Source organism: Prinia subflava, chromosome 5 (assembly GCF_021018805.1).
Source record: "Prinia subflava isolate CZ2003 ecotype Zambia chromosome 5, Cam_Psub_1.2, whole genome shotgun sequence".
NCBI lineage: Eukaryota > Metazoa > Chordata > Aves > Passeriformes > Cisticolidae > Prinia > Prinia subflava.
In genome coordinates, this window is record NC_086251.1 from 41,922,646 (window position 1) to 41,945,695 (window position 23,050).

At 40.1% G+C, this 23,050-nt stretch overlaps 2 protein-coding genes across 3 annotated transcripts; one reads left to right on the top strand and one right to left on the bottom strand.

The window, feature by feature from the left end:
• The first annotated feature begins 3 nt into the window (after positions 1 to 3).
• Positions 4 to 4,092, top strand: SLIRP (SRA stem-loop interacting RNA binding protein). The gene is made up of 4 exons (XM_063399080.1): positions 4 to 137; positions 298 to 356; positions 2,020 to 2,127; positions 3,968 to 4,092. Exons 1-4 carry the CDS (start codon positions 44 to 46, stop codon positions 4,025 to 4,027), a joined length of 321 nt encoding a protein of 106 aa, XP_063255150.1. The 5' UTR covers positions 4 to 43; the 3' UTR covers positions 4,028 to 4,092.
• Positions 4,025 to 22,296, bottom strand: SNW1 (SNW domain containing 1). Of its 2 annotated transcripts, XM_063399078.1 has the most exons (14): positions 22,182 to 22,296; positions 21,013 to 21,166; positions 18,499 to 18,660; positions 12,781 to 12,876; positions 12,584 to 12,690; positions 11,644 to 11,748; positions 11,475 to 11,544; positions 10,621 to 10,686; positions 9,239 to 9,355; positions 8,743 to 8,884; positions 6,941 to 7,037; positions 6,018 to 6,135; positions 4,862 to 5,025; positions 4,025 to 4,785 (listed from the first exon to the last, which is right to left on the bottom strand). In XM_063399078.1, the coding sequence occupies exons 1-14, from the start codon at positions 22,193 to 22,195 to the stop codon at positions 4,581 to 4,583; spliced, it is 1,617 nt and encodes a 538-aa protein (XP_063255148.1). In that variant the 5' UTR covers positions 22,196 to 22,296; the 3' UTR covers positions 4,025 to 4,580. The 2 variants fall into 2 exon arrangements, with proteins under 2 accessions (XP_063255148.1, XP_063255147.1); XM_063399077.1 differs by having other exon boundaries at positions 12,584 to 12,876.
• Positions 22,297 to 23,050: the final 754 nt, after the last annotated feature.

A 23,050-nucleotide genomic window follows, 5' to 3' on the forward strand; every position in this document is an offset into this window, starting at 1 on the left:
GCCCCTCCCTCTGCCCGTCCCTCCCTCTCACCGCAGTCCCGACATGGCGGCGGCCAGCGTAGTGCGGGCGGCCAGGCGCCGCTCCCGGCGGCTCTTCGACATCTTCGTGGCTGAGATTCCCTGGACGGTGTCGAGCAGTGAGTCTGCGCCCCCTTTCCCATCCCTCACCGCTGTTGGGGCTGGCAGGGTTGGGCGGCCCCGCCGCGTGTGCCGGCACAGGCCGGGCGGGGGTCGGGCCAGGGCGGCGCGGCTGCGCGGAGGCGCCGGGCGCGGGTAACCAGGTGCGTTTTCCCACAGAGGAGGTGAAGGAGTACTTCTCCCAGTTCGGGTTGGTGCAGAGGTGCCAGCTGCCGTTCGTGAGTACCCACGCGTCCTCCGGGCCGCAGTTCGTGTCTTCCCGGCGAGGCGGGGAAGAGCCGCCGGCTGCGGCTGAGGCCTTGCCCCGAAGTAGCTTCCCCGCTTCCTCGGAGCTGCAGTCTGGACGCCTCACCTTGAACTCTAGAGGGGTTTTCAGTGCTCTCTACTCTTAGCTCCTTCTCCCAGGAGTGCCACCACTTGTCTGGGAGCTCTCGGCCTTATTGAAGCTTAGTGGTTTCCATTTGCTTTCAAAGAGCTTTGCAAAGTACATCCTTCACATCCTGTTGATGCTGCCATTTCTGAATAATTAATCTGAAAGTGTTTTGAACTTCTCTGTCACCGTGTTAACATTCTTCTGACAGAGAATAAAGTTTTTGTGTGCTTGGTTTCACTGGTCAAAAACTAAAGGTGTGAGTCTTAGACCTATCGTCTTTTCCTGCCATGGATTCAGACCCCATTCAGAGTGCAGGGCTAACACAAAACCCATAACCTGTGCAGAATGCTGCCAATGCCACTGTCGTTTAGGCTGTTTATCTTCTGAATGTACAGGTCGAGGATCATAGTATCTAGTGCACTTTTTTACAGATGAACAGTCAAAAAAAGTGTTCCTTTGCAGGTAAATTGCAGGCCATTGCTGAAAGTGTAAGGGTTCTGTATGCTTTTGTTTCTCCACGTGAAGTAATCCTGTTAAATTAAGCTCAGTGTGTAGTGAACTTCAGTTAGTGAGCCGATGGGCTTACTCTCCGTTGAGGATTAGTTTGGAAATGGAGAAAGTTTGAAACAGGCTGGTTGTTTTAACTCTTGAAGCTTAGGTGCCTGGCTGTCACATTTTTTCCTCAAGCCCGAGTCACACTGCATTGTTTTGTTGCAAAGTCTGGTACACAGACTGTACACAAACCTGCCTCCATCACTGATTCTGTTAATGCATGTGTGTACGTTTAGATTCAGTGATTACTTGAACAGTTTCATTAATGCTTAAAACCCAGAAGTACAAAAATCACAAAGGTAGGACAGCCTAATTTAGACATCACTGTGATACTAAAACCAGGCAGTTCCTTGTAGGTGGTTTGGAAGTGTTTCCAGTTGTGACTGATGATGAGAGTGGCTGAGCTGTTGTGAGCTCTGAGTGGGATCAGAGTAGGGGTAGAAGGCACTTGGATACACTTGGCTTTTCCTCATTATCACCTGTTTAATGACAACTGTCTTTTCTGAGTAGCAAATTATTTCTAAAAGTAACTTTTTTCAGTGCAGTCAATGCTTGTAATTCTGACCAGCATTCTGGTTGCATCGTAGTCTCTTAAGCAGCTGCTTTATCTTGCTGAATGTTTTTCAAGTACTGTGGTCATTTAAATGTCAGTTCTGTTGTGACTGGCGTATTAGTAGATAAATACTGCAGTTTGAAACTACTGTCTATACATTATTCTAGGCTTCAACTATATCTTAAGGTTGTGGTTTTTTATTATTGCTAGATTAAAACTGAAAGGGACGTAGAACAGCCTTGCTAGACTCCCCCCTGCTGTCACTGACAGCAAATGTCTCCAAGTGTACCAGCTCCTCTGATAATTTCTGAATCCTTAAATTCAGTATCAGTAGAAAGTTTTTAACAGCCCATGTGAATATTTCCTGTAGTAATTGTATTTTGGTTTTTTTACTGGTAATTAGGACAGAGATACAGGCTTTCACAGACGTTACTGCTGGATTAAATTCTCAGCTCCAGAGGAAGTTCAGAACGTGTTACAGAAGGACTCCCATATTCTTGAAGGTTCCAAGGTAATGTGCTAATTCCTTTAATGAAGTAGTGAGGAGTTACTCTAATTCTGCCTTCAACTGGACACAGTAACATGGAAGTATTAACATATTCTTTCAATGTGTGGTTAAGGATTTTGCAATTCAGCATGCTTTTAATGTTTTTTAAATCATTACCACTTATGTTTTTCACTCCTCGCAAGTTGTTAGGGATCAAGATCATAAGAGACACCAGAGAGATCACACTCAAGAGACCAAAAACTCCTACTTACACTAAAGTAATGCAAATGCAGTAAAACTGTTTGGGATTTGCTGTGCAATGAGTTTGCAGTTGTAACACAGATTTCTGCAGGTGGGTTCCAACATCTGATGTGGATGTTGAGTGGCATAGGGAACATCATAAAGAAAGTGATGCTAAGCTTCAGACTTTGGTGAAATTTTTGTTCAGCTGTCATTTCATACAGGAGAAATCACCTGCTTGCTTTCATATGTTGAAGACAACTCTAAATTTGCTTTAGTATAGGGTCTTGTTCTCTTCATCTTTAACATTTTATATGCCAGTAAAGGAAAAAATACAAGACTTTGGCTGTCTCAGTGCCATTAGTGTATAGTATCGAGACAGTGTAATGGTGTAGGATACATACAAAAGTGTCTGTCCTCAACTGGTCAGCTAGAGCCAGACAACTGTATCCTCCAGCTTTAACACAGAAACAGGGCAAAGCCATCTCACCGCCTTCCCAACATTTAGTGTGCAGTGGTGTTGATAACTAAGGAATAAAGAACAGTGAGTCAATGGCTGTCCAAAGCCATTGATTTATGAACAGGCTCTCATGTCAAAATAATTTAAAACGTGTATCTAGTGTGTTCCCTAAATAGTGGATTTTCTTACTTTACATGTGATTTACATGTGCTTCAGCTGATAAACTACTCAGATGGCATAGTACAGAATGAATCCATGAACAACAGGCAGGCTGGTCTATCAGACACAATCAGTTCAAGCCTTTGATTAATTAATAAGAATTCTTCAATATCATTTTGTCAACTGGTTTCTTATTTTGAGACTTTAAATGCTAGGAGATAGTAAAAGGAATTGATGAGAGACTTCAGTGATGCAGTGTTTTGATTGTGGTAAAGTATTTCACTTGCCATGGTTCATATTATTGCATAAGTAGTTGTTGGTTGTGGTTACTTCAGTACCTATTCCCAAGAAGAACCAACTTGCAAGTTCCAACTGTGGTACAAAAATGGGGGCAGAAATGAAGACTCCTTAAACTGTGATTAGATTGGCAGTAGGCTGGTCCTTCATAAATTGTGCTGAACTAGGATGTTATCTGTATGCAATTATCAAATTAGGTACTAGAAATAGCATAGTATTTAATGTCAGTTTCCTGGAAATTTTTGCTGCTTTTTATTCTTGAAGCTGTAAGGATAGCCACATGCACTTATACCTGCCTAGGCTTCAAAGAGTATACTCTCACAAGAGGCGCAAGATAAGAGGCTTCTTTACAGTGAAATAAAAAGCTGGAGGCAAGCAGGAGTTATTTTAATTTCTTTAAAAAATACAGGCTTGTCTAGAAGATGTGAGCACTTTTCCCACTTTTTTCTAGGCTAGGTTTAGACAGATACTTTTTATTAATTCCAGTTGAAAGCACAAGCTTTTAAGATGCATTTTGCTGCTACAACTAGCAATTGGTGTGCATATATATTTAACTTTCCTGTCAGGAAAGCCCTGACTTGGGGCTCAGGAAACTGAACTGGTTATAAACCTATCTTCTGCTTTCCATATCAATGTTGTGGGTGATCAGAAATGAAAAATAACACACCCTTTTCCCTAGCTAATTTCAATAACTTCCACTGTTTTCAGCTGTATCTCCAACAGCAGATCCATAGAAGACGCAGTCAAAGAAAGAATCCACGTGAGTGAGTGGTGGAAGGAGGCTTTATTTCACTAAATGTAAAGAAACTAAAATAAAGATTATGGAGAAACTATGAATGAGTACTTGTTTTAAAACCGAATCCAGCTGTTTCCCCTCCCTTATTCAAATAAACTGTAATAACCACACTAAAACACTGAATCATTAACACCCCAGCATCTGATACAGCATAAGACAATCATTATATACAGCAGGAAAGCCTTTAACAAATCAAATCAAAGTTTTAGCTACCTACAAAACCTAAAGCTGTAGGAAGGGGGCTACATTCTTATCCTGAGATGCTGGGCAATGGGGAATCAGCAAAGTCAGAGAACTTTCTAAAGAATAATTAATTCCCTTATGAAATGTTTCAAAGTGGTGTCCACGCCTTGTCTCTCCTCGGGTAGCTGTCCTATGTAGAGGAATTGGTGTGTGTGTATCCACAGGGCCAGCGTCGTGAACTGCTGTGCTACAATGCCATCCTGTACACCCAGTATTAAAAATCCTTTTGCATGAAGTCCAAGCTTGCAGTCCATTTCCCTACCTCTCCAGGAGCAGAGGCATTCAGTCCTTCCTCCTCTTTTTGCTCTCATGCTCATGTTCCTTGGGGCGGCTGCTGTCTGATGGCCGTTTAGAACCACCGTGCTGCTTAGCTTCTTCCAGAAACTTGTCCAAACCAAACGGATCCTCCTCAAACTGAACTGGCCCATCTCTGCCTCTGCCTCTGGTGTTACGATCCGAGTTAGAAAACTCTTTGTCAGGAACAAACCTGCAGGAGAAGATGATACTCTGTTGAGTGTCTTCAGAGTACTAATTAGGAATATTTCTTAAATTTATTTCCTTACCTGTTGGTCTTTATTCGAGCTTCTAGATCATCACCATACATGTCCTTATCCACATTTTTACTTGGTCTGTAGATGTTTTGGGCCATATCCTTGCCACTTCTCCAAGGCTGGTCATAAACATTATAAATTTCATCCTCTCCTCCAGCAAAGCCACTGTCCATACCCTGTGACGAACAGCAGAACAGCACGAGTTAATTGACAAATCGTCAGCTAACTACAAAATACACTGATGATGTTACACAGTTACACAAAGATGATATGGTGTGATTTCCAATTGATTTCAAAAGACTCTGAGCACTTAATGAGGATATGAGTGGGTTTGGGTCTGGGATTAAGTCCAGAGAACATGACATTACAAGCCTCAATCCTACTCTTGCAGATAGCAACAAGGATTACAGGCCATCCGCCTTTCAGAATAATGGATCATTTCAGTCTGCCCTGCAAGTACAGCTGTCTCTAATAGTTAAGTACAACCATACAGGGATGTGTATTATTCAGAATTTCTGGAAAACACGATTTACGCTGAATGATCCAAATCACACAGAGGCTTATATAACCTCTGAAAGTAGAAGTGTCTGCTTGTTCATTTTTGGTTCATCAGCTTTCCCTTCTTGCCTCCAAATCTTTCACTGGAGACATGAAAAAGAGTGATTGACAAACTGCAGGTCTATTGAAGGATTTGCTGAAGCCAAATCTATTTTGTCATCTCTGAATAGTATAAAATTCAGGGAAAATAAATGTTCCTGTTAACTGTTTATATCTTCAGAAGTATTAACACAAGCAGTATTAGGAATAGAAAGTATTTGCTTGCTTCTTCTCTGAAAGCAGATTTCCTATTCAGTCAGTACATTTGTACAAGAGAAGAAAATGAGGTCACTGCAGCTTGAAGGCAAAACAGTTTCTCTCCATTCCCCAGTGAGAAAAATCACAACAAAAACACTTTAATCCAGCTATACACTTAGATTTTTTTTTTTTTTTGCATAGGCTCTGGATAAAGGAAATCAATAGTTTCCTAATCACTTGAGTAAAGAATTTTTTCTTAATGTATCCACATCAACCATGAGAGCAGGCTCCCTTTAGTATTCTAGCTGTACCCACAAAGGAAGGATGAGCATGTTCTCACAGAAAGCTACACAGCTGTGAAAAGATATTTTACCTTGCTCTGGTTGAACAGCCTCTGGTCATATTGGATTTCATTGGATGGTCTGGGGTTGGGTACCCCCAGGGCAATAACTTCACTGATATCTCTGTTCTCATTTCTTTGCAGCTTTGACCTGAATTAAAAATTTGAAAGTTTTATGAGGTCAGTAAACCATACTTGTTGACATGCTCAATTGCAACCTGATCCTGTATTTCTTGCTAATGATTTGCCTCAGGAGCCAGATTTTGACTGTTGTTCTTCCTTACTAGGTAACATTTAAAATTTGTCTCCTGGCAAAGGAAACATTTGGAAAAGTTATGTTCAGCTGGGCATGACATTTAAATTTGTTTTCCACTATCTATAATTCACATCAAGCTGACTTGGTCTAAAATGTCATATTTATTTTTTGCAAGAATCAGTGTAGTTATATTCTGGAAAGGCTGAGCAATCCAGTTTGAACATATTAGAGACTTTAGGCATCCAGAAACCATTTGCACTCAGAAATCTCAGTGGCTTCAGCTAATAAGATACTTCAGCCTACCTTCATAAATCTTAGCTCACTTAAAATGAATGGCTTCAAGAAACAAAGCAACCTATTGATTAACTCTGGTCTCACCAAAATGAGAAGATTTAGGTTTCAATCTCTGCTGTCAACATGTTAATTAAACCTGAACATACTGAAATCCTGCTAAAGAAAAACACACCCAAAACCAACACAGCACACCCCTCTCTCCCATTCACATGTAAAATTGTACATTTTGAAGAGAGTACTGCAGTATTTTAACACCTTTTCGTACAATGAACGAACTGCTTCATACCAGTGACTATCTTCACAAGATACAGTTCAGGCACATCAAGAAAAGGAAAGCCAGTAACAGGTTTCCTAGTGGGGAAACTGGTGCCAGTACAGGAATAAACCAGGGTTTTTTGTGACTCACCTTTTATCAGGGGCTGCCCGGGAGAGATTTCTGTCATGCTGTCTCTCTTTGCGCCGGTCATGTCTGATTTCGTCTCTTTCTCTAACTTCTCCATCCTCTGAACAAGTACAAGATTGCTCATTATAGACAAATATTTGAAGTTTGAACTAATTATGCCACAGACATTGCCACAGTAACTCAACTCAGTATTCCTTTACAGAAGAGTAGTAACCCTTAGCACTATGTAAAATGTTATACTGCAAATAAACTGAGCACACAAACACCACTGCTTTCTTATGCCCCAAGCAAATGACTGTCCTTGGTAAACCAAAGCAGACATATCCTAACAGCTATGTTCATCCAACTTTCAAGAGCTTAGAATAATTGTATGTCTAGGGATTAATATCCTAAAACATTTAGAGATCATTATATCATAATGCTAAGCATAAAGGTATCATTGAAACATGCAGAGATTTAAGTGTTTGGAAGAACATTCTGTGATGCAGTATCAGTGATCAGAAAATCACTCAGGTTGGGAGTCTAATTCACAACCTCCTGCTATCAATGCTGAATTCAAACCAGGTTGGTCAGGGCTTTTTTCCACTCAGGTGAGGAAAACCTGCAAAGATAGAGACTGACAAATTTCCTTGGCAACCTGTTCCACTGCCGTTTGTCCTCATGGTGAAAATTTTTCTCCTGACACATAGTTGAAGCCTCCTACTTCAACTCTTGACCACTGTATCATTCTTCCATCGTGCAAATGTGGTGAGGAGTTCTGATAATCATTTAGGGATCATTGTGGGATGACCTTGTGGGTAACCTTCCCATTTTCTGGCCCCAATGGCACATCGTGTCCTAGCAGAACAAGACTTATTCTCTCAGCATCTCCTGAACAGGCAATTACTCAAGCCCCATGACCATTCTGATGGCCTTCCATTGAACTGACTCCCATTTATCAATGTCTTTCTTGTACCTGGAGGCCCATAACTGCACAAAATATTCCAGATGCAGTCTAACAGGTCACCAATAAAAGGAAATTACTACTTCTCTTGACCTACTGGTTACAATCCTGCAGATGCAGCTTTGTGTGCCCTCAGTATTACTGTTGCCAGGGCACACTGCTGGCTTATATTCAGCATATTGTGCACTACAACTCCTGGGTCCTTTCCAACAGAGTGGCTCTCCAGCTGGCCAGCCCCCAGCCTGTTGGTAAGAGGTTAGTACATCCCAGATGCAGGATTTGGCATTATACGATTATATCCCCTCCACCTTCTTGAGAGATTGTAACTGCTCTCTACGTTCATCATCTTGATTTTTGAAGTGTAATTTCAATCAGAACATAAGACTTATCACAATGGAGACAATTTAGTTAGGTTGGCAGCAGGGTTTTTTGGGCCCTAATGGCCAACAAAATTGCAGCTCTGCAAGATCAGCGACAACAGTGCAAGAGCCAGAATATTCCATTTACCACCTTTGAAAACTTAAAGATGGTTTAGTTCTTCTAGACAAAGCTGCCCTTCATCTGCAGTAAGCTTAAAAAAATTAGTTTAGAACTGTCCATGAAAGCCATTACTTGCACTGATGCATTAATAACTCCAAAATTCTCAGTGTCCTAAACCTGTACACACCAACATATTGATATGAGGTTCAAATCTGCATCCCATCAAACCAGCTAGTGAATTAACCAATAAAGACACAAACGGATGTTATACTTAAAAATGTCAGCTAGTATTTAGGTATTTTAAGTTCTCAGATTATTGTTCCAAACCCATATCACACAGTGTTAAAAAAAGCCACTGCATCTTAATAACAAAGAAATGTACCTTTTTCAACATGGGTTTTGATCCCTGCTCTTCTCTCCCTGGCTTTCTGAGCCATTTCTCGGAGCTTTTCTTCATGTTTCTCCTTTTCTTTCTGAGCCATCTTCCTCTCCACCTGGGCACGCATCTCTACTGCCTCACGAGCCTGCACAAATAAGAGATGGTTAAAAATACAGAAAGTATAGCACCTGGGATACAAGCAGATCTGTCATGGAGTTAGCCAGTAAACAGGACAGAAATGAAGGCAAAATTAGGAAGCTTAAAGGCCATCAGCCACAGCAGTTAGAGCTAAGAGACAAGACCCATGGCTTCCAATAACTTAACCCACACTGAGCCCATGATTCAGAGATAGTGTGGATAAGGCCTTAGGTCTTATGTTAGCAAAGAAGCAGGACAAATCAAAAAGCTATAGCCTATTCACAGCCGATTTTCTGAAAGAAATTAACATACAAAGATGGTAAAACTATATGGAACAAAACAGTTTAAAGAACTACCTGACCTTTCTGTCGGCAATATAGAGTGCCTCTGCAAGTTTGGCGAAGTTTTCATTAATGTGAACAGTCTGCAATCCTCTGCCATCTGCAGCCAGACGCTTATCTAACGGAATGGTGTAACCCTACCGAGGAAACAGAGAGGCAGTTAACCACGGAAACAGTATTTGTAACAGCAAGCATTATTATATTTGTTGGGTAAAGTAACAAACACACAAAGAAAATTCACAGCCCATCATTATACCTCAATGGATCTCCTTTTCATATGTACTTCAAATTCTTGCCAGATAATACAAAGCTTCACTCCAATCCCACCCTCCCACTAAACCCGAATCACAGCTTCCCTTCAAGGTTCATCTCAGGACATAACACAGTTGTCAAGTGATAAGGTTCACATCCTGCTTTGTTTTAAGAACTACAGATACTCACTTCTCAAATCTCTAAGCTGTTTTGCCATTTTTTGCTTAATAATTGTTTTATCTGAACTGTTTCCATACCTTTTAAGAGATTAGCTGATTCAAAATGAGAAAGTAAGGGACAAGGCAGCCAGCAAAAGACATACTAAATGCCAATTTTGTTTTCTAAAGCTGAAACTCAAAATTATTTATAGATTATATTTTAAGATTATTTTAGTGAGCGCTAGAAAATTTTTGTTTTGGTTTTAGCATCTGTAACCTAAAATTTGATCTCCTAATTAGCGTCAGTCCCAGTTAGACAGCTGTGTTGGGGTAGGGAAAAAAGTAACATCCAAACATGCAGTTTTTCCTTCCTCCACTTGAAGAGGCTGTCTCAGGACAACAGTTTAGTACATTTCAAAATGATTAGACCAGTTACTGCAGCAAATAAATTCTCCCCTCTCTAGGAGTATAACCTTAATGACTGATAAAAATCAAAGGGACAGGACATATCTACTCAAACAAGGAACAAAAATAGCTAGCTGACCAATGATACAAATTAATTAATGAAAGAATGCAACAAAGAAAACTTTCCAGAAATAATAAACTGCAGTATTAAAAAGAAACACGCTTGGGTCTCTGACACTCTGCTCTTTTTCATTTTAGATCGCTTTACTTTGCAAGCTTGAAAGATTTTGACTTTGGACTGTGCTATTATGGGGATTTTCACTAATATAATTTTTTTTCTCTCAAAATTTATGATCTCTGCCATGAAGTAACATACTTGCCCTCAGTTCTATACTCTCAGTTGGACAATCCTTATATGCCTAACTGAAGAAAAATTAACTGTATCATCATGTGTTCTCCATGCTGGAAGCAGCCAGTTTACCTAATCCTAAATGTTTAAAATCAGTATTATTCAAGCTTAAATCATTCACAGAAGTTTCCCATCAGAGTGCAACATTAGAAAAATTAATTTATGACAACTTAATTACCTTTGCATTTTTCCAGTTTGAAATGCATGGAGGAATTTTCCACTCTTGCTGCTCTTTGACAGTCATCTGATTTAAGAGAGGAAGAAAAGTCATCTTCACATTTACAGTAAAAGGAAATACTGTTTTCTTTCTCAAAGGCAGCAATGAAACTATTGAAGTAAGTTACAATAGAAAGTTTAGAACTCCACAACAAAACCCCAACTCTTCTCAGCAGCAGTAAGATAAGAGAATCAAGGAATGGTTTGACTGGAAGGGACCTTAAGAGATCAGCTGGTTCCAAAGCCTCTGCCATGGGATTTATTTTTTGCGCTGTATCTTCGCCAGCACTGAATGAAGTCCCGCCGGCTCTTCAGCATCCTGTTAGGCTTTCATCACACGGGCCCTACTCACAGCCAGCTTGTTAACATCTGCACATTTAGCAGCTATTCAAGTTGTACCAAATACAGCTACACTCATCTCTCAGAAGGAGCTAATCCTTCATGACACAAGTTAGTGTTATTAAGGATTAGTTTAACAGTGTTGTCTAAAAGCAACATAAGAGTAACTAGGCTAAAGCCTTGGTCAACTCATTCATGCCATGAACAAATTCAGCAATGCAGCCCTGCATAAAATACATGAGACATCTACTCAACCTTTGACAAGATAAATAAAAAGACAGCTACTTTCAGAACTGTCCAAATGAAGAAAAACAAGCAAACAAACAAACAAAAAACCTGCACTGGGCACCAAGTTTATCATCTCATATCACATCAAAAGAGCAGTAAGGAGAAGGTACACAGAAATTAACTAGATCAAAGAAGACTATGTGGGCCCACCTAAGCATTCAAACCTGAGAACATCATGGCAATTCATACCTTTCTACTTGGAGAGTGCATGACAGGTGCTGGAGGAGATGGTGGTCCTCGTGGAATCTTCTTGTTAATTCTGAGCAATTAAGAAAACAATAACAATGACAATCAGCATGTTGCACAGAAATACACTTTAGAATTTTCTATTTGCCACGAACAAGCTGTGAATACTTACTTGAATCTTGGAGGCTCCATAGGGTCTTTCTGCATTTCTACCATCCGAATAACTCTCTGTTTCGCTCCAGAGTTGAATGCAACTCCTTGCTGAGATGGTGTGTACCTGAATAAAACAGAGTGCTCAGTTCTCTGCACACACCTAGATACTGCTTTCCCACTTCCACTTTTACTCAGTTCACTGCTCCAGTTGCAGTTGCATTTATCCACAACAGTTTAGGACTACCCCACTATGAATGTCAGCAGCAGGTAACTGCACAGATGATACTACACAGAGGAGTGCAGACTCAGCTACACCACACAGAATGTAACTTCTCTTCAGGGCTAAATTCTCCTGTTTCAACCTAGATTCTGAAATAGAAGAAAAACAAGTACAGTATACATAGCTTGTCACAATACTCCCTACCTATGTCTGTGAAGCCCTGGTGTCTTCTTACTGTTCATTAAGAACCTCTTCACATACTTTTTTTCAGATTTAACCTCAAGCCAAGTGTAACCCTGCCATGAAATTTTATGTGTTTGAAACAGAAAATCATCATAAATAAGCAGTAGCCTCCTCATAATTCCAACTGTTTCCAACTGCTCATTTTCTATGAAGGAATAACTTTGTTATATGTCTTGTTGTGGCTTGAAACTTGCATTAAATACTCCACTTCCAGGGCAGCATCATTAATAGTGATCCCTGGCAAATCTGTGTTTTGTTGCTAAAACAATAACCCTTCCAAAGCGCCATAACTCACAACATGTTAAAGATGTATTTCTACACACTTCAAACTAGGGGATCATTAGTGGGTTAATTCAAAATACAGAAGCCAGTTGCATATTCCTTATAGAAGAGTAGAATTCAAGAGGAATTTCTGCTCTCAGAAATTCAACAAATATGCCAATTTAAATCTGTTTTGTTTATCACAACATCTTACACAAACACCAGCACTACGTACCGAATGTACTGTGCAGGAGCTAGTTTGTCAGCAGCTCGAACTGGCATGGCTGCAGCAACTTTTTGGGAGACTGATTTCTCCAAGGCTGCTCTGGTCTTCTCTGTTATCTGAGGAAAAAATACCACAGTGTACATCTCATCCCATTGCAAGACATAAAGCACACCATCGCTAACTAGGCACATCAGTGCATACAATACCTCTCTAATTGCCTCCTCATCTGGTCTTTGCAGTTCAGGATCATCCACATTCATGACCTCCTTTGGCACAAGATCTGTGTACTTGCTGTAAATAACCTGGAAGACATTAGGTTTTACTAGTGCTGGTGAACAGGAATAAATGTACATATATCAAAGAAAATGTTTCAGGCTTAGACTATACTTTGGGTACTAATTAAAATTAATATACAAGTATAAATTTATTACAATTACATATTGTTCAATTACTCTCATAGAAGACCTGGTTACATATATACTCTGGACCCCATTTTACAGATGGAGTAATCAAAGAAACAAAGTAATCTGATTAAATATAATTGTGTAAGTTGCTTTCAGAACTGGCATTAGACAGCAGTTTTCTGCTTCCCATTCCTAAAATTTTCTTTTTAGGGACCCCAAACTGATAAAACCTCGCATATTTTTACTTTGTTTTTGAGGATTACTCAAGAATTTGATACAAGTATTTTCCAGCATCTGGATTTTTTCATTTCATTGTGTTTACTGTTTTCTTGAAAAAATAAATACTTGAGAAATCTGGTCTTGACACTTCCTCTTAGATAGGTACTTGAGTTTTCACACAACATGCAGCTAGCGCTGGCAGCTTTAAGTCCCAATTCTAAATATAGGGAAAGAATACTATTAGATGGCTTCAGGGGAAAATGTATTGTATTACATGAATGCTTCACATGTATCCAACAAAATAGGAAGTTTTAGTTCAAAGGGTTAAAAGTCAAGAACCATTATTTCAAATTCATTATACAGTACATGTCCAACTACAAAATTAACCTTTAACCTCAGCATTAATTAACCACACAAGAGCCATTTTCTGCTTCACAGCTTTCACTCCTAAAATTTTAATCCTCTGAATTAATATCAGTAATATTCTAGTTTCTCAGATGCTGAAGGACATCTGAAGAGAAGTGTTCCTGTACGGTAATTAACTCATAAGTCCAAGTGTCTTGCTGAAGAACATGAAGAACAAAGTATGCTGAAGGAGCTTTAGAGCATCCCAAAAGACAAAAAAAAAAGAAAGTAAAAGAAGATACTCCTCGTGGTAGTCCAAGAGCAACCTAAGAACTACTTTACACTGAGGTACAAATGATCTATATGAACTATTTAAACTCTGAAGTATTGCACGTAAATGGCAAGATGCTTTATTATGGAAGAAATATATAATAGAGATTAAACTATCCTGAAAATATAAATATTTCTGTTGCCATCAAAAACTTTATACAATTGCATGTTTTAATTGCAGTCCTTTTCTGAAGTGATACAAAGAGGCAGATAAAGAATTTTTATTTCCTATTGTTGTTTTTCTAGACATCTTGTTTTACCAATTTTACCAGTAATGTTGAGACATTTCATTCATCTAAGATAAAAGGCTGGGAATGTTTGTGTCCAAACTGTACTGTGCCCATCCCCTACCATTTTTCAATCTACAAAATTTGAAAGGAAGCATCAGCCTGTGTTTTAGATATTTGACTCTGATTGCTACTGAAAAGCAGAATCTCCTTCTAGGCAGAAAGAAAAACCTCAAATTTTGCTACAGTTACATGATTTCCTGGCTGGGGCAGCCTTAAAAGGCAGAATTAGAAATCTGCACGCCACTGCAATCAAAAAGAGAATAATATTACCTAAGTGGCTGAAATACTGCACCACATGGCAGGATTTAGACATCAATCACATTCAGAGTCTCACAAGACGCTTGGCAGATGCAAGTGTCTTGACAGAAATTTCTTAATTTGCTACACAGAAAACCTCGACATCCCAACCATCCCTGTACACTGCTCATCAATCCCATAAAAGTCAAGAATTTACTGTCAGGCAATGCAGCATGAATTCCTTGTCAAAGAATAGTTTCTCCATATGTAGCATATAAAAATTGAGAAATCATTAAGATTACATGGTTGTAAGCCTAGTACACACACCAGATAAAAAACTGGTAACAACAACTCTCAAACCAAGCTCTGCCACAAAGGCAAATAAATTGCAAGTAACACTTCTGATTATTTGACCTGTTCCATAGCTATGACAGGACCTCCTTCAACAATGGAACTACTCTCTTGTAAATGTTTTGATTGAATCGACAATCTTGGGAAGAAAAACTTATAAATAAGCCTCATGATTGTTTTTTTCTCCTTTAACAAGTAACTTACAGCCTTGGGCTATGAAGAAGAAATCCAACTCCAGCATATAAAGTTATTCTTGCTGGAAAAAAGGAAGGGACTTAACAGTTCCATCCCTTGATTTACCTTTTTCTTCTCTCTTCATAAAAACACAGGATGGAATTACATGTTCTTACTTTCCCAAAAAGGCAACATCCTAAGTCTCACCAAAATGTATCACTATTGATGCATTATTTTAGCCTGTCTTTTAGTAATGTAAATAAAGTACTGAAAGAATTTACAGCAGCACAAGAGCTAACCACACAGCTAAGCTAGGAATCCTTCACTTCGACAACCAGACGGAACTCCATTCGCAGATCCGTAAGGTCATGCACGCAGGCCCATCAATGTCAGCCAGCATTTCATGTCTAGCAGACCTTCTGCCAAATCCAAACAGGAGGCTTGTCACACTATCACAGTTATGTCAGTATTTTTCAAGGAAAATTCCTCTGAAGCAACAATTTTTTAAATACGCAAGGGAACAGATGCAAGGGAGATGAACCACTGCAACAGTGGAAACTGCTGACAAGTCATCTAGAGATAGGGGCTGGGTGATGGAACTGCTGCCTCTACAAAAACGCAGAATACTAAATTCAACTTCAAAAAATCCATAAGCTGTAGCAAAAGCAAAATTTGCTTCCTAACTCAGACCAAACAAGTAGCTTCTGGAATAGTTTTATAAACTCAATCTCATTTCTGACAGGCTGCTAAGTATCTGTTTCTTTTAGCTCTAAGTATTAAGATTGAAGAAATATTGAATTATGGCTGCAGCTCTCTGGAAAATGAAACTTCTGTATCTAATCCTACTGACACTGTACTATCAGAAGCTCTTAAGAGAAAATATTCCACATTATTCAACTCAACACAGATCACTGAAGAACTGCTCCCTATGACACCTCTGCCAATACTTCCTCCTCCAAAGCAAATCAAATCAAACAATAGTAGTTCTGCTGTTTCCAGTGAAATTGTTTCAAATACCTGTTGCAGCACAAAAAGTCAATTTTATCCTGAGCTACATCAAAAGCAGCATGGCCAGCAGATTCAGGGAGGTGATTCTGCCCCTCTACCTTGCTCTAGTGAGACCCGAGCTGGTGTGCTACATCCAGCTCTGAGGCCTCAAACACAAAGATAATGCTGATCTGTTGGAATGAGTCCAGATGAGGCCACTAAGTTGACCACAGGGTTGTAGCATCTCTTCTGTGAAGATGGGCTGAGAGAGTTGGTGGTGTTCAGCCTGGAGAAGAGAAGGCTCCAGAGAGACCTTAGAGCAGCCTTCCAGTACCTAAAGGAATCTACAAGCTGGAGAGACCTGTTACAAGGCCATGTAGTGACAGGACAAGGGAAAAGGGCTTTAGGATGAGGGAAGGTAGGTTCAGATCAGGATTAGGAAGAAATTCTTTACTGTGAGGTGATGAAGCACTGGAATAGCTTCTCTTCCCAGAGAAGCTGTGGACAGCCCATCCCTGGAAGTGTTCAAGGTCAGAATGAACGAGGCTTTGACCAGCCTGGTCTGGCAGAGGCTGTCCCAACCCAAACCATTCTATGAATCTGTGATCTAATTTTCCCTCAGTTTCACTCCCCTTTGAATGACAATACCTAATCTTTACTCTCAGCATTTACATCCAGCTGGACACAAGCAAGATCAACCTGGCACAGAGGGCAGAGCTGGGGTTAGGAAACCCTAACTCTACAGTTCCACAGAGCCTGGTTTTGGAAAAGCCCCACATCTCCTGGTGTGTAAGAAATAGAATGTTACTGCCTTCATTACAGAAGCTATATGGGAAGTTAATGAAAGTACAGACCTTCATGAATCAAATATGACAAGCATTGACAGCTTAAATTTAACTCTACCTGTTAAGAAGTATTTTCCTAACTCCAAACCAACTAAGACCCAGCAGAGAATTATGGTCATTTTTGCCTCAAGCCTACTATCATATCAATTTTTCAAACATACTAAGATTCCAATCTGAACAGTTCTAGTACATACAAATTAAAGATAATCCTACAAGTAGGTAAAGATGTATTTGACAAATTGTAAAAATGAGGGTTTAACGACACAATTTTTTTCTTATTATTTCGTCTGCACCTTCCTCAAAATTGTGTGATTACTACGTGTCTAATTATCTGCTTGAAATGATTTTGTACACTTTTGACAAAGCAACATTTCTATTAAGCATGAAGTATCAAATATTTAGTAAAAAAATTTCTTCAAATAGAGCATTTTTACACCTTCATCTTGAAAAATAATTCCAGGCATTAGATAAAGCTTGATGGAACTCCAAGAAAAGTCCCTTCAGTAAAAATATTGCCACTGCTGGTTTTTTTCTGTTTAGTCAAACTACTTTCATCTACATGACAGCATGCAGTCCAGTTTGCACTTATCTTTTTCAAAGGTACTGCAGTAATAAATGAGGCACAGGATGAAGATACACAAGATGTGAGGTTTTGACAGAGTATTAATTAAATATAGAATCCTACTTGCTGTAGAATCTATTTAAAAGAATTAATTTATCTGTTAAAAGTATTTTCCCCAATGCTCTTAGAATGCCCATTCTGGTTTTTGTTTTTTTTTTTGTTTGAGAGGTAAAGTTTGTATTTTGGGTCCCTCCCTTCCTCAAATGCAGTAAGACATGGGACATATTACATAACCATAAGCTTTTCAAGGCACCCTAATTTAAAGCCCAAGAAGTCAAATTATTTTGACAACAACTATTCATATCTATTAGCTAAAACTCTTTGCAGTTAACACTCTGGTTAGATTTTGTTTGCACTACCCTATTCTTTACAGAAGATGCTTGCTGGGAGAAGCAGCTGGTCACACACTTTGTCACGCCTCAGCAGTTCTCCAGCCCCAATACCTGCTTAAGAGAATTAAAGTCCACATACCCCACTTGATTACAATTGAAAAGGCAGGTATAAGTACTCTTTAAAGTAGACTTAGGAGACCCAAGTACCTGATCTCCTCAAAACTAGTTAGGACCTCAAGTGTCATTTCTTGGTTTTAGAAAGGCTACTGGATACAGCAAGTTGAAGTGCCTCGCTATCTCTGAACTCAACACAAAACTTTTGCAGTATAACCACTGGTAATACTTTCTGCTGCAACCAAGCAATAGCAAAAACAGAGCACCCAAAACCACTGAAAACAACCAGAAGCATCAAATATTGGATCAGTAAGACATAAGGTGCAGTATTTTGAACGCTGACCTGTGTTTTCTGTCCAGTTTTTTGCCCCCTCTCTCTACACACTGAAATGAGGCCACAGAACTGTTTTCAGTTTCTTGCCTTCATTGGAAAAAGAAAACTGCTACACCATCAAGTAAGTTCTGTATAGAGACTTTCTCCATTTTTGCCTTATCTTTTAATTATATCACAGAGAAGATGACAATTTCTGTCTGACATTGTTTTAGTTCTTAAATAAGGAAGGAGGACACAATCCATGTAGCTAATGCCAGACCAATGAGTTCAAGTATATGCAATGTGTTCATACAACTTTCCCAAGTATACATGCCAGCTGACACATTGGAAGAAATATTACCTTGTCCTTTGACTGTCCTTGCCGAGCAATCGCATCGTATTTTATTTTTCCTTCTGCATCCACCTGAACTGCCAAAGCATTGGACATTTTCTTCTTCCGGCCCATATCCAATGGATATTGGGCCACATGAATTTCTGGGAAAGCACCTCCATCTCCAAAATCCTAAAGAAAAAAAAAAGTAGTGAATGTCCAAAAGACAAAAAAAGCACAAAATGGAATGGAAGAACAGATTGATTTCAACAGAAATGAATGCTCCAGTAACTTTATTATTTCACTGGTAAGACAGCAATTGATTAGAGAACTTCCAGTTATCAAAAGACACTGAAATGGAGAGACATCTTGCAGTACCTCCTGGCACAAAGCAGGAACAGATATTACTGACTAGAATGTGCAGATAATACTATGCTACAGACAATACAAAATTAAGTATTTAATTCTCATGTGAGTTATTAATTAAAACCTCAAAAATTGACCTTCTGAAATAAAGCAACTGTGGATATTAAAATTACAAGCCCAGCATTTTTATGAAGCCTTCTACTGGTTATTGGTTGCTTTTCACACCATAATGAAGAAAATTAAAATTGTACTCCATTCTTTTCAAAGCCTGTAGCTCATAGCTTTAGGATGCTACATGTGTCAAACACGTCCTTGCTTTGACGTGTAAATACACACTGAAAATTGGGCCAGCACCCGAAGCCCAATATTCTTACAGTTTATTCCTCTCCCCTACACTGTGTAAAAGCATTTAATAAACAGATAACCAAAACACTTCTTAAAGCAGATCATCCTGGCTCAGTACCACAGAGGATGCAGTGGTAGCACTCATAAAACAATTTCAGCCTACAGTTTCAAATGCAACACTTTGGAGGAAGCATTTACTTAAAGCAGCAGGAGCATCTATCCCTTACTCTGTTGCAATGGCATGGCTTATGTGGAGTCTGGTAACAAAACAGATCAAGAAAGCAGAATGGGTGTATTGGCCAGATCAGTCTCCCTCCATGCTCAGCATGTCACCAGGTAGTCACCACCACTGGGACAGAGTGGACTGAGACTGGAAATGACCAGTACACTTCCAAACAGGGACATTATACCATCTGCAAATGCTCCTTGAAACATAGTCTCCATTATCTGAAGTTTTGCACTAGGTATCCCACATTCAACAACTAGTTGTTGAAGTATTAGCCAGAACCAAATTCAGTAATTCTTCAAATTTTTTTGCCTAACTCTTTATGTATTAAGAGCATGTTTTGCATTTTCCAGCAATGGCAGTCCAGGATCACTGGAAAAAGGTGGTTATGCTTTGAAAGCATTTACTGCAATTTGCACTTGTTTAAGAAGCAGAAAGGAGCCCTTAACGCTCTCTGGGATGTGTATTAGCTTGTGGCCAAGTGGTGCTGGAAACTCTTCGTAAACCTTCAGCACCCAGCTTCTTAAAAAAAATCTTTATTAGGAAAGAAGAAGCACTAAAACACTAACATTAGTACTCAACAGAGTAGGAAGGGAAACCTACACTGGGTATCACGAAAGTATAATTTTTGACATCATACATATACAGCATATGACTTGATGCTGAACCACATAACAATGTTTTCTTTGAGTGAACCACTGCAACTATTATTTGAAGTACATGGATCACCACAGAACAGTGTTGGATTGACAAAAAATGGCACTCAGACATAAATGAGGGCAACGTTGTTACAAGCTGATGAAATTATGGTATTTAGAAACAATGTAGGATGAACTACTGTAGTAAAACTTTCAACAGCATGCTTGGTCCCAAGAGAACTGGCTTCTGACTCATCAGAACAAATCTCAGAAGTTATTGTCAAGAATCACTTCAAACTGCAAGGTTTTTCCAGCTCACAGTGAGAGACTGTACTAAAACAGTTTTGTAATCAGAACTACACATCTCTATTTTCTTTCTACCTTTAGCAGTTCCAGTTCAGATTACATTAAACTGGCAAGGATTACAACTAAGGACACCAACATTGTCCAAAACCCTTTAATCAGTGACATACTTAAACAACAATTATTTGACTAATTTTAAAGTTTCCTTCCAACTGTAATAATTTTGTCCCCCAATAGCAGCTACCTTTTTGAATAGAACACATGAATGTTCTCTTCTCTGATACACACAGGTTCACTTATTTCAGCTGTAATCCAGAATGTGTATTTAACACTAACAAAGGAACAATATGGATGTCTTTCTCAGGGGAACCTTGTGTTCACAGATTGTAAACTCAAGGGACCACAGACATATTTCTGTATTACAACACAACAGTCTCTGAAGAGAAGTAGACATACACCATCCTGTTTACCATCAAATGTTTTAAGAAATGTAGTGGATTAGAACCTCTCCCAACACAAGAATATATCAAGTGGTCTGGATGATGCACATTGTAAGGCTTTGCACAATTCTCAACTACATTTAAGGTGCTCAGAATTTATTTCTACTTCGTATTTGTTTTTCCCCTTTAGCAGACACGCTACTACGGCATCAATTTACATATTTACCTCTAGCGCCCGTGGTATCCATCCTTTCCGGTAACCATACGGGGGAGGTTCCCTTCGTGAGGAGACCAGAGCAGTCTGCCTGGATCTCTGAGCTCTTGCTCTTTCTTCTAGTTCCAGCTGATCTTGAGACAGCTGGGTTGGAGCTGGCAAAAAACTGGACAGCCATGGACAGCAACCAAAAGAGAATGACATAAAAAGTTCATTCTGGTAACTTCACTCACAGACACTCAACTACTTGAAACAACTTCTCTCTAACTTAAAACTTTCTCTACAACCACTCTCTACTAAGAAACAATTTATGAAAATTGAGCATTGCACTCATAAGTGTGAGAGCAACTTCTGAGATTCAGTAACTTCTGAGATTAGAGTGGCAAAGGCAATGGGTGCTTTCTCAGCACCCTGGAAGATTCCTAAGAAAAATACTGCTAAATTCACCCACATTTACATCGTGTTTGAACAGCAGAGTGACAATGCCCGTTTTCCAACAGGAATGTCACATATCACTGGTATTCTTTACACCACAACGAATAAGAAAGCATATTATGTTCCTATGTGGCTAGTCCCAATGACTCGCTCCTTCTTTCTTTCAAGGCAAACACCTCTGTAGACAGATCTGACAACAACTTCCCCTCTCAAAGCCTGACACCTCCCTGGTAAGGGCAAGTGGAATCCAAATTTCTTTAGGTCCCCTTTTTTAGCTCTTCTTGTCTACAGAGCCCCTTTGCACATTTACTAAGAAAGAAACCAGAGAAACTCGGGATTCCGGAGCAGCCACCGGAACTGCACTCCGATGGAGAGACACTACAACTCGTAACAAAGACCGCTCGCCCTCTCTGACGGTGAAGAAACCTCGACAAACCCCCACGGATCCAACCGAGGAGCGGGAGCTCCGTCCACCCGCAGTGACCACGCGAAAGAAGCAGAGCCCTGACCAGGGGACAAACCCCCGCTCCCGCCAGGGCTCCCCCAGGCCCGACCGGCCCTCGTCGTACTCCCTGCGGCCGCGGCCCGGCCAGCGGGCCAGTGCCCAGGAGAGGCCGCGGTCCCTCAGTGCGCTCCCTAAAAGCGGCCGCTCCCGTCGGCGGAGCCCTGCACCGCGGCAGGGAATCTCTGGGCCGACCCGGGGGGCTGCAGCGCCCTCACGGCCCGGCTGGGCCCGCCGGACCCACCTGGTGAGCGCCATCTTGCCCGCGTACGCCGTCCGCTCCGCAGCCGGGCCGCCGAGGAGGGAGAACTTGGCGACACTTGCACATGCGCTGTAGCCGCAGTGTGGCCTGGGAGTTGTAGTCTCTGTAGAGTCACTCGCGGCGCGGTGGCGCACGGGGGTGGGCCGCAAGGCATTCTGGGAGGTGTAGTTTTACAGTATCCCCGTTTATTTCTTCAGCCATCCTATTTCGCCCCCCTGCACTCTTCACAGTCTCCGACAAGCTCAGTAACTTCACAGTTCATCCAGCTGAAAATATTCAAGTAAAAAGCAAAAAATAAAGAGCAAATGGATTGGAATAAAATTTATTCTGATACCTGCTGCTTACAAATCACTGAACTGGGACATGGGAGTGAAGGGGAGCGACTTAAAGTGCCGTAAAAATATTGATCTGAAAAAGAAAAACTTCTGCATTAAAAAGGAATTGCACTGTCTATGTTTAATGGGCATCCATATGTTACATAGGAGTTCTTTAAATCAAATCAAGAGATGCACTCTTTAGAGTATAATTTAAATTTGGAAGATGGAAAAATATTTCTCAGGGAGTTCTAACACATGGGAACTAGGTGGAGCTTTACATAGGAAAGTCACTATTAGAGTTAAAGTGGCAATATATAGCACCATACATAACCAAAGATTAATTAATAGTTGCTATTGCTATATCACATCTAGTGAAGCAAAGGCAGAAGAGTCCCACTGAGCCAGGCATAGCTCATGTAGAAGAGAAACAGAAGCCAGACAGGGAAGAAAAGGGTAAAATGACTAGAGAAACAAACATGGTCTATCAGAGATTAAAAAATCATACTATAAGAGGCAGTAATATGATAACAAAAG